The sequence below is a fragment of the Thermobia domestica genome, chromosome 1 (genome assembly GCF_964235325.1).
Source record: "Thermobia domestica chromosome 1, izTheDome1.hap1.1, whole genome shotgun sequence".
In the NCBI taxonomy this organism is placed as follows: domain Eukaryota; kingdom Metazoa; phylum Arthropoda; class Insecta; order Zygentoma; family Lepismatidae; genus Thermobia; species Thermobia domestica.
The window spans coordinates 324724047-324736363 of record NC_137454.1 but is presented as its reverse complement, the minus strand read 5'-3'; the positions used below and the strand labels follow the sequence as shown (position 1 = coordinate 324736363).

General features: G+C 35.6%; 1 protein-coding gene across 2 annotated transcripts in view; it reads right to left on the bottom strand.

Annotated features, from left to right (window-relative positions):
• Window positions 1-5288: 5288 nt before the first annotated feature.
• The window catches only part of LOC145662964 (tRNA (34-2'-O)-methyltransferase regulator WDR6), an 87166-nt gene continuing 80137 nt past the window's right edge, over window positions 5289-12317 (bottom strand). For both annotated transcript variants that reach the window (XM_081729041.1, XM_081729049.1), the window contains exons 16-17: window positions 10480-10645; window positions 5289-5458 (exon numbers count right to left, since the gene is read on the bottom strand). In XM_081729041.1, coding sequence (XP_081585167.1) covers window positions 5386-5458; window positions 10480-10645 — 239 coding nt within the window. In that variant the 3' untranslated portion in view covers window positions 5289-5385. The remainder of the gene's footprint in view (window positions 5459-10479; window positions 10646-12317) is intronic.

Below are 12317 nucleotides of genomic sequence, written 5' to 3'. Positions count from 1 at the left end.
AATAATGAAGTGTTTATATGATTGAGAGATGTGTGAAAAAAAGTCGTGAGGAATGGGAAGGCCGGGGCGGATGTAAATTGTTGTGAGAGTAAGAGCAATATTTTTGAAATACAAGGTAGTGATGACGTGTTCGGGGATATGTAAGAGAGGACATTGGTGTGATCGGAATGGAAGTGAAGGACGAAATCCTATCGCAACACCGCCGTTGGCTCTAAGCGCTGGGATTTGACTATCATGACGGAGTAAGGTGTATCGAGGGATAGTGCAAGAGGTAGTGTGCTTTAGAAAAGTTTCGTTTAACAGAAATGCCGTAACGTTTTCTTCCAATAAGAGAGTCTCAAACAGTACTTTGTTTTTAAGAAGAGAGCGGATATTGAGAAATAAGAATATAATATCCATAGTTGATAAATTTATACTGCTGTTTCGAGTTTGGTGGTATGGAAGTGGACATAGTTGTTAGAGTATGTAGCGTATAATGACACATGAAAAGTGGATTTGGCGGAAGCAATAATATGTTGAAGAACATGTTGACGTTGGAATGGATGTATATTTTGCAATGTCAGAGCAATGAATTCGAGTAGTTTGCTAACGGTAACAGGATCGTCAACTGTGTGGTTGGTAGAAACTGTCGGTTCTGCAGCCCGCAAAGGAACAACAAGCTCCGGATGAGATTCTTGTGCTGTAGATTTGCCTTTACATTTATAACTATATGCGGGGTGTTGATCATTGCACGTGGGGCATTTTGGAGGTTGTTGCATGTTTGGGCAGATACGAGTTTGATGAGGCCCAGAACAGTAACCGCACACAGTAGAGTTGGTGCACTGAGAAGTATGATGGGAGTTGTATACCTGACACTTCTCACACCGGAGAGGCAAAGGTGGTGAAGAACGCGATGGTTCGACACGGTGTTTACGTTTATAGATAAGTGCCCCTGCAGTGAGGAGGTTATCGATGGTGTCTTGAGATGAGGCGAGGACACGTACCATGTAAGTGGGACCAGCATTATTTCGAATACGAATAACTTTGCTGATGGTATGTCCTTCGTATTGAAGTTCTTCATAAATCTCCTCATCACTGAAAGTTGGGTCGACTCCCCGAATCACGACGGAAAGCAGTGGAGGTCGTCTCGGTGGGGATGCTTGTTTGCGTCGACTAGAACTGAGTGAAGTGATGGTAGCCTGTTTGCCGAATATTTCAAATGAAGCCTTATTCCGAATTGTCATATTTTTTTTTTAAGGGTTACGGGAATAGGGTAACATAGTGAAATCTTTATTCATCAATTAAGTTTCATCATGCAGAAAATAAGTTCCTACTCCCAGCCATTAGAGGGTTACGCCCTCCCTCATAAAAAATAACGGCGTACAGATATAAATGCAAGATTTGGTAAAAACTTGTTGCAAGTTTTAGGATAAAACTGCGTTAATTGCATCGAACAAACATTTATTTTAAGCAAAACAAGAGAAAAATGAAAATATGTATAAACTATAATTAAAATATGTGGTAAAGAAATTCTGCAACTACACGCAAAACCTTTTGTTTTACAAAAATATACTGACATTTGTGGTGCCATCTAGCGAGAAATTGGAAAATTACAAAATAATAAAATTACTGAATCAAATTCCAGTTGCGACCAGTAGAAGTGTGATTTTTTTTTTTAGAAATCATACTGGAAGTGTGCTTAGCACATGCAAGAGCAGCGATCTTCATTAAATTTGCATCAATAATGTTTGTGCCCCGCCCTAATGTACAGTAATGTTTTGACTGACAAATGCAGGCTTTTGCCAGAAAATACCGAAAACTACATAGTTGTCTATTGTAGCATGGATGCATCATAGTTGTACACCATAGTGGTCTATTGTAGCATAAATGCACCATAGTTGTCTATTGTAGCATGAATGCATCATAGTTGTACACCAAGGAGGCCTATATGTAGTTCAAGTAATACAACTTTTTTCTCTAAAGATAATAAAATTTCTCGTTTAACTTTAGCTTTTAATTGGTGCATATATATATCCTTTTTAGTGCATATTTGCATATTTTCATGATTTGCAGCGCATATTTGCATGGATATTTTGCCGTTTTTTAGTGCATATCGATCCGAAGTCTAATCATTACCATTTCATGTATATATCGCAACAAGTGTTCTTATAGTAATTTTTTAGTGTTTTATAGTGTTCATATATTTATAGTCTCAATAATATCTACAAGTGTGTCAGTGTTGTGGTGTAGTTACCTTTCACTAATTACAATTGTGCATTTTTTTCAGTGTGGGGGGTTTAAGGATCCCCACATCACGACAAAAGCACGTGCCAACTTAACTATTGATTATAAACAACGTAGCAGACAAGAAGCCGACACGAAAGACACCGAGGAACGCCGAAAGAAGACAGACCTCACGGAAGGACCCGAAGAGGACAGATAAAAGGCGGACCACCGAGGGACTCAGAATCAGTCGACCAACTGATCGTACCTACCTTAAACCCTGGAGGCTGCTATGAAGCTAAGGGGATCACCTTGAATACCATACCTCGTGAGGGCTGCTATGAACGGAGGTTCTGAAAACCAAATCCTTGAGACTACCAGAGGCTGCACTGAAGCTAAGGAGTTGTCCGTACAGAACACTATAATCTGTAACCTTGGTCATTGAAGGGATATTTTACTGTTAGAACTTTTGTAGACACAAAAGATTTAATTTTATAATAAAATTGGTGAAGGGATACATCTCAGTCCATTATTGACTCTACCAAAGTCATTATATATATAGATACATAGATAGATGTAAATATTTCAATCTTCTACAGTAGAGAAATTTCAACATTTCTGAGGTTGTTTCTCCTCATTTGTTCCTCTGCAATATTTGACCCTTTTCTCGTATGCTTAGTCTTTAAATGTGAAATCATGCAAGAGTAACTCTCACCTTTAACTGGAACAACAACTTTATCGTTGTTCGATAGATTCTACTGGTGTTTTCCTTGAACTCTCTTGACATACTTTTAAGCAAAAACTTCATAGTTAACACAACTAGAAACACGACTGTATCTGATTTACTTAGCTGACGCCATGGCAATAAAGTATAAATTAGTAGTTTTTCTATTATCTTAAAACTACATATATCTGTACATTAACATATTATTTTGGGTACATTGTTTAGAAAAACTATGATTGACAACGGGGGTTCCGCAGAGAATATCTATATAAAATTATAAATTACAACAGCACCTTAGCACTCGTATATGTATTTGAAAATTCTCATCTTTAATAAAGATAGGCACAAAGAGAGAAAGGAGGATAATTTCATTATTCAATTCATTCTGGAATTCTGAAACTTTAGTCAAGAATTTCAGATCTTCGGAACCAGCATTTAGCATTTGTTGAATGTGTTGAACTTATAAAAATTAACAGTTTGATTAAACATCGTATGCGGTTGGGGGCTATTTGAATTTAGATAGCAAACGGTAGTCTATAAAGACAGAAATAGTAGCAATAAGCTAACCTCGTATCCGGCTATTTTTCACGAGCTATAATGTTACTCATAACTTTACACAAATATTTTCAACCCGAAACAAAAAAGAAAGAATTGCTAGAGAGTTTACCAAATCTATTTTGCATTGGAATTTTTTATTACTTCCACTGTATAAGTATAATGTGTATTTATTTTACCTAAAAATTAAGTAGTTTTCCGATCTTAATGAGCAACAAATTTAAAATTAGATATTGTTTAAGAGCATATGCAGTCACTTACTTGTGTCAATTATACTGGAGTGATACTTTCAAAATATTTAACGTGTAATCGTTACGTAACGATTGAAACAAAATGTATATGTTTTACAAATACCTACCTGAATTTAAACTCTGTATACAATAATAGCTCTGTGGTAAGAAAGTCAGTCCGACAAATATAACTCACACCAAAATCCTCTTACCGGCAAAGCATACAAATCATATTGAAATAGAGAGGGGGATCAAAAGTTACAGAAGTAATACAGTAAAACAAAATTTTGGGAGTCTCCGAAATTAATTTGTTATAGTGAAATTTTGTTACACTGAACTTTTCGTTTTCTCTCCTTTCTCCACTTCCAGATGTATTTTGCGTCTTTCTTTTGTTTTATGCATATTTCTGGGCATTACTGGTATCTATGGCCTTAAATCCGTCATGTAAGAGAGATGACGTCCCTAGGCGAGCACACTATCCGAAAAATGTGAGAAGGAATGAAGCAGTCTAGGACCTATATGCTAGATACCATCCCAGCATTTTCCTGGTATAAATGAGAAAAATCTAGGAAAAATCTCCCTCAGGATGGCTAGACTGAAACAGTTGTTACACCTTTTCGATCGAATGTCCTCACTGGAAACATTTTTCTTTTAAAGAAAGCTGTTGTTACTTTTTTTTTTATCCATATTGGAGTCATAAATTAACAGGCACACCAATGTACACGTCACTTTACGAACAAAGGACAAAGAGTGAACGCATGACGCAATATGAATAAATGAAATGGTAAGGTAGAGATATTGGTTAATTTTCACCTTTGTGCTCTTACTTAGCTATTAGTGTTATTATCAAATAGTATTACTTCTTGCATTGGAAGACACGCAACGCTTTTTAATGAAATAACGCTACCTGTTTATTTCAAATCGCTATCCTGCTCGACTGATCGCGTAGAGGTATGAAAAGTAGCTGCTACCATATCATCCCAATAAGAAAATAATATGTGGGTTATAACCCAGAACGAACATCGATTATATTTTGAAAAAGGAAAGTTAAATAAAGGCAAAAATACTAAATTTTCATTAGTTATATTGAAAGTTCGACGTTGGTTAAAATAAACTGTCTTCAACACACATTACATAGCGAGAAAGGTAGAGACCTAAAACTAATTTCGCAATTCAGAACATTTCGTTATAGTGGCGTTCGTTACAGCGATCTATTACTGTATTTGTTGAATACCAGTGGTTGAAAGTAAACAAACAAAAACAACAAATGCCTATGAAGAAAAATAATCATGTCCATGTGGTGCACATGTTACTTTCGATCTATAGTGACAATTTTTACAACGGATATTACCGTCACCTAGCGCGAAGTGAATGACAGCATCCTCCAATGAAAACTTTGATGCCATGAAATAGCCAGAATGCACGACAACCAAATACAGTATCATCAGTGAAGGCGTCATTGAATTTCCTAAGATAGGTGCATCGAAATCGTCATCATAGATCGGGAAAAACCTCTGTATAATTAAGTGTTAGTTAATTTGTACAATAAAATTCATGTTGATTTTTTTTAAAAGATATTTATTACATTTTCCAACTGCATTGCAGTTTTCGCAATACAAATTACTTTCTTCAACATGAAGCTAACGTAAACATAATGCATTACGTAATATGCTATCATGAAACGTCCTTAATGTCAATATCCAACACTTCTATTCCTTTCCCGTGAACACAAACTGATATTTTCTTCCTGGAAAAGACAAAACAAATATTAAGAAAGCAGTAACACTGACAAAAAGAATTAGTTGTAAACAAATTAAGAAGAGAAGAAAAAATAATAAATAAGTACTCTTATAAAATTGTACTAATAATTGTACAATTGCGTTTTTTTAGTTTGGATGCCAAATTATTATTTTAACACACGAAAATAAGTGTCAACTTATGTCACTCGAAGCGTTCTTTAGAATTACCGTTGCATTTTTTTTATTAAAAAATGAAAATTATGAAACAGCCGCACGTTAGTCAGAATGTTTGTTCTAAAAATAAAAGTCATTATATTGCATACTCCAGGAATTACTAATTCTTAGTGTTCTTCGAGTCTTGTCGGAGTAAACTAATTTCTCAGTTTATCAAACGATAAAGTACAGTATATCACTTCAGATTTGTAAGAAAGCCTCTCTCTGCTTATTTAAGAAAGAACCCATGATTCAAAATGTAGACTGAGGAAGCCTTGCAACAATAACAATAATTTCACAGAAGTTAGATAATTGCATGTTACGATCAATGCTTGTCAGTGACAATATACTTGAATATTGCAATACTTATACAATAGCTTTTCATATATTACGTATTTAAGTAATGACGTATGTAAGTTGAGGAATGACATATACTACGAGCAAAGTTTTATTTAAGCTCACGGCTGGCATTCAATCTGAACATTCCATTCCTTAATGAGTTAACTGGCTCGCCCAAATAGGTGTTTATACTATGAAATATTCGATCGCTAAGGACCGCTGAATCAACCAGTAGCTAGTTTGAGAACATCCTCTATTAGCCAAGGGCTTTGTCACAAAAAGTCATTGGAAGTTAAGGAGTCTCGTTTTGGGAGCCTATGGTGTCTGACAATCCGTTTGAGTCGCCTGGACAGCCTGAGCCCCGCAGAAACAAATTTATCTATGTCAAATTCTCGAGAGATGTCAACTTAGGACATGTAAGCTAGTGTGCTTGAGAACCATCAGATATCCTCCATCTTCACCCCCCACCCCCCTTTTTATCTTCCACTTAAGTCTGTTAATCTATTTTAAGGCTATTGTTTCATGTCGTACGCTAGGCAATAGATCCCCGAAGTTACTTTTAGTTGTAAATCCTAGCACAGGGAATGTCAGCTCATTATACCTATATAAACGATTCAATACGATTCTAAACAAGAGAATTATGATACAGCAATTCCAACTGTTGTATTAACAATTGAACCAAAATACAATGTGCAAAAGAGTGTGAATATTTAACCCATTCCAATTACGAAGAGAAACAGACAGAGCAAGGGAAGAGTTTTTTAAAAGAAAATGCGAGGACATAGAAGAATTAGAAAGAGTTGGGAAATATGAGGAAATGTACAAGGAGGTGAAATCTATGGAATTTCAGAGGAAACAAGGGGGTATTATGATGGCAGTAGAAAATAAGAATGGGAAGGTAGTCAGCGAGAGAAATGAGATCATAGGAAGGTGGAAAGAATACATTGAAGACTTATATGAGAGTAGGGATAGACCGTGTAGCGTAAATGTTGAAGTAGAAAATGAAGTAGGCGAGGATGATAAAGGATTTAGTATTCTTAGGGATGAGTTTGAAAAGGCTATATCCGAGATTAGGAATGGGAAGGCAACCGGAATAGATAACATACCAATCGAATTCATTAAAAATATAGGAAACAAGGGAAAGAAAGAATTGTTCCGACTATGCAATGAAATATATGAAACAGGAGAATGGCCAAAAGACTTTCTGAAAACAATCATGATGCCGATGGCTAAGAAATCGAACCCAAAGAGATGTGAGGATTATAGAACTATTAGTCTCATATCTCATGTAGCTAAAATTCTGCTCCGAATACAGAACAGAAGGTTATATGAAAGAACAAACAAAGAAGTTGAGGAGAAGAAGTTCGGGTTCAGAAGGGGCAAGGGCACAAGAGATGCAATTGGATTATTAAGGGCTATCGGTGAAAGATTTATAGAAAAAGGGAAAGAGGTGTATGTTATATTTGTTGATCTAGAAAAGGCTTTTGACCGAGTGAATTGGGAATTGTTGTTGGGAGTTCTAAGGAAGATAGGGTTGGAATGGTAAGATAGAAGACTTATAAGAAACTTATACATGAACCAACAAGTAAGTGTTAGGATAGGGGAAGAACTGACGGAAGAGAGTGCAATTGGAAGGGGAGTTTAACAAGGATGCTGCCTCTCGCCAACACTATTTAATGTCTATCTAGAAGAGATAGTGAAAAAGAGTTTACATGATGATGATGGTATTTCGGTAGGAGGTAGAATGATTAGATGCATAAGATTTGCAGATGATATGGCGCTTGTTGCAGAATCTGAAAAAAAAATCAATAAAATGTTAGAAAAAATGAGAAAGGGCTTTGAAGAATATGGGATGAAAATAAATGCTAGAAAGACAAAAGCCATGGTGATTGGAACGAAGGGGTCTGTGTCAAATATAAAAGTAGGAGGGGAGAAAATAGAACAAGTGAATAGTTTTCGATATGTGGGTAGTATTCTTAGTAATAACATGAAGTGCGAACGTGAAATAAAAGCAAGGATAGGAATGGCGAAAGAAGCCTTTAGGAAGAAGAAAAGTCTGTTTTGTGGGACCTCGAAGAAAGAGTTGAGAAAAAGACTGATAAAATGCTTCGTGTGGAGTGTTGTACTGTATGGGGCGGAAACGTGGACACTACGTAAAGGTGATGAAAATCGACTGCAAACCTTCGAAATGTGGGTGTGGAGAAGAATGGAAAGAATTAATTGGGTCGAGCGCAAAACGAATGAGAGAGTATTAGAAATGGTGGGTGAGAAAAGAACACTTTTAGATATTATTGGGAAGAGGAAGAGAAACTGATTGGGACATTGCCTAAGAAGAGATTGTATCATGAGGGACGTCCTAGAAGGTATGGTGGGGGGAAAGAGAGGGAGGGGGCGAAGGAGACTACAATTAATGGATGATATAAAAACAGAAAGATCATACGCGAAGACGAAGAAGTTAGCGGAGGACCGTGGAGCATGGAAGCTTCTCAGCTGCGGCAAGTGACCTGCCAATAAAGGCAGAATACCTATGATGATGAATAATAGCTTAAAACTAACTGTGGCACGGAGTTCAATTGCCAGTTATTTTCATCCATACATTGTCAATTCTGCAAAAGAATTAATTGTGATCGTCACAAAAGTAGGAAATAAATAATTTCCATACATTAAACCACGTAAGAATCTGTGATAATTCAAAAACTCGTCACATTTTCTACGCACAAGTTAAGCAAGGCACAAACTCAGTGTGAACATTATGTTGCGCCTTATCTTTTCAAGGCAGGCGTGAGAGTGAATAGATTAACGGTTTCTCTGGTATTTATTTATTGTTTTTGTTCTCAAGTGACTTACTACTATTTTAATATATTATCATTATTTCAATGTTTTACAGAACACGTGTACAAGTGCTTCATGATCCAGTGACATTCGTAAATTGTTTTTCGTCTGTATTTTTAAGTAATGTCGTTGTCCTCTTCCGAGATAGTCACAGGATGAGAGGATATGCAGTAAGTCGAGGGTAATAGTTCAAGAAGTTGCAGAAGAAAGTATTTAGTAGAGACTACTGAAATAATTTAACAAAAATATTATCTTTTTCACATATCCTAAAGTTAATAATTTCAATTTATAAGTGTATATATTATTTGATAGAAATATATATTATTACATACAACAAACAAAAGTAAAGAAGTAAATATTTTCGCTGATCCTTTATCAGACAAGGAAAAGGAGAAATGGGAAGAAAAAGTTCTAAATGAGGAACATCAGACCGGTGTCATATTGACTTTTATTTGTATGTTATATAAATACTGTTTCTATGTGGTTTCTAGTAATTAATTTATTTATGTACTGTTTATACAGGGCGAATCTGAAAGACGTGCACAAACTTCAGAAGGTGATTCGTGACATCAAAAGAAGACAAAAAATCCTCTTACATGTTGTCGAATTCCGCGTCGTGTACGAGTGACAGAGATGCCAACTTGGAATCGACAATCGAATCCTGACAATTGGAACGGAACAGAAAGATGTGCACAAATTATCTCTCTCTGCGCAACTGTCTAATGTACCATTTTGCTGACGTTCATAGCCACATTTAACTATTTTTGATGTCACAAATCACTTTCCGCAGTTTGTGCACATCTTTCAAGTTCACTCTGTATATACTATATACAAGGGATTACTTACCAGAAAATGATTGAACATTAATACACAACAGTAAAAAAGTACATTAATATATTAAGGGGACAGACTAATAAAACCGATACAAAAGCTAGCCATTTTTCTTTTGCCCGTTTTTCGTAAGTGAAAAGAAATAATGAAATCTAACTTACCACCATAATAAATAATGTTATTCTACACCCGAAAATACGAATCAAAAGAATTTTCAGTGTAGCCATCCATAGAAATTACAGTGTGACCAGAATATGAATTACTCAAAAATCTAGGTTAAGGTAGCGATTAGAAAAATGAACCCAACTGTGATTGATGACTTATGTTGTCTTGGCTACTTGTTAATTACTTTTTAAATAATATTTGTATTTATTTTGTAATAAACAGAAAGTTATTAAAATCACCTTTTTGTTTATTACAAATTACATACAAATATTATTATTAAAATCACCTTTCTGTTTATTACAAAATAAATACAAGTATTACATAAAAAGTAATTAACAAGGAGCCAAGACAACATTATAAGTCATCAATTACCGTTGAGTTCGTTTTTCTAGTCGCTGCCTTAACCTAGATTTTTGGGTAATTCATATTCTGGTCACACCGTAATTTCTATGGATGGCAACACAGAAAATTCTTCCGGTTCTTATTTTCGGGTGTAGATTAACATTATCTATTACTGTGGTACGTTACATTTCATTATCTCTTTTCACTTACGAAAAACGGCAAAAGAAAAATGATTAGCTTTTATATCGGTTTTAGTAGTCTGACCCCTTAATGCACTTTCGCTGTAGTTATAAATAGTAATACTTACCCTGATTTCCATGCACACATTCCCTGAATATCAGGCACAGTACTACAGTACTCCGAGATGTGTTTTACGTACATATGTTTATCGCTCGAACTGTAAATCCATCGCCATACAGCTACCCGCTGGTCAACTGATGTGCTCAACAATATATTATCCAGCAATTTCACACCTACATAACCAAACGGAAAATAAATTTATATATATAGGGTTCAAGAAATTGTAACTGCTTTCTGAAGAAGTTAACAGAAAAATAACTAAATACAAAACAGAGAACAAACAGAATAAAATCCAGTCTACGTAAGAGGATTTGCGCTAAATCTTTGGCATCAACGAACATAAAAAAACTCTTCTTTCATCACACAAAATATCTGAATTGGTACCAATAAATTTATTTCCTAAGTCACGGACGAAAATACTTATATACGTTTAATGTTCATACTCATATAATACTCATATACTCATACACGGTTTCATAATACTAATAATAATACTCATATACAGTTTCATTTCCCAAGGTAATCTCTGGTGGTTAGTTTTCTGCTTAAGACGAGAAGACTGAATTTTAAGTACTTAAAAATATGTTACAGCACTACGTTTTTGTCTCCTTTAGACGTTGGTTTGGTAATATACACGGATTTATAACACTGTAACTGTTTAATGCCAATGGAAACGTAAAGAAAGTATGAATAATCTTGATACAAACGAGAGAACACGAATTTAATGGGAGATTTCCAACTCGAACACCGGTGTTTTGGGTAAACTGTATTAGATTTTCTCAGTCATACCAGACGAAGGAGTGTAGTACTTACACAAAATTGATGGACGCTTCTCTTCCCTCTTTCTAAACCTAGGAAATAAGTGCATGCATGAAGATATGATAGGAGTTAACTCGTCAGTGACAAACAACATATAAAGATTTAAAAATATATATTTAAGCTTCCTCGCATAACCTAGTTGTGGATTTACAACATAACTTCGGATTCAATCACATGAGATAGCATGATTCTTATTGCACAGAGGGCGGCAACCCATACCCTTTAGCCACTAAAGAAACCTTACATAGTCTACCTGACTAGTCTATCAGTAAAGTAGAATTTCGGAAGCTTACTTAAATTCGATTGCCTAGTCGCTTTACTAACAGTCTCTTTAGTTACCAGCGAATATTGAAATAGTCATTTCCTTCCCGATCCTTTTATCGAAATAAATTTGTAGTAGATCGGCTGAGGATTCAGTGGTACGTTCACTCAAGGTTATAGGAACGATCAATTTACGCCTCATATAGTCCCAGTGCTGAAAAGGGACACCACCAACTAACTATACTCTCACCAACTAACAAATGAAAGGCTTTGTGATAATTACAAATGGAACATTATGTAGCATGGTTATTTAACAACTATTTTATTTGCATTTTGCGACATTGATAATTGCGTTTCTTTCCTGATATACAACACTATGTAATTGTGTTTATAATGTGTTATGTATTTGTTTTTTTTTTTTTTTTTTTTTAAGCATTATTATCGATCTATGATAAACGGCAGGGCCGCCCACAGGGGGGATGTATGGCGCAAGCTGCGGCATTGAGAAAAATTTTGGGGGGGATTTTACTCTACTTTCGAACTAGCAATTTTACTGTCGGAATAGCATTAAAACACGATTTTGAGAAGCTAATTTTGAAAAATTTTCCGGGGTGAACCCCCGTACCCCCTCCTTCGATACTCGATGAATGAAGTACCGCGCAAGTAGCCGTATGAAAGAAAAGGTTGGTTCGTTTTAAGAGAGAAGGCCCGCCCACAGGAGGGATGAATGGCGCAAGTTGTGCCATCGAGAAAAAAATTGGGGAA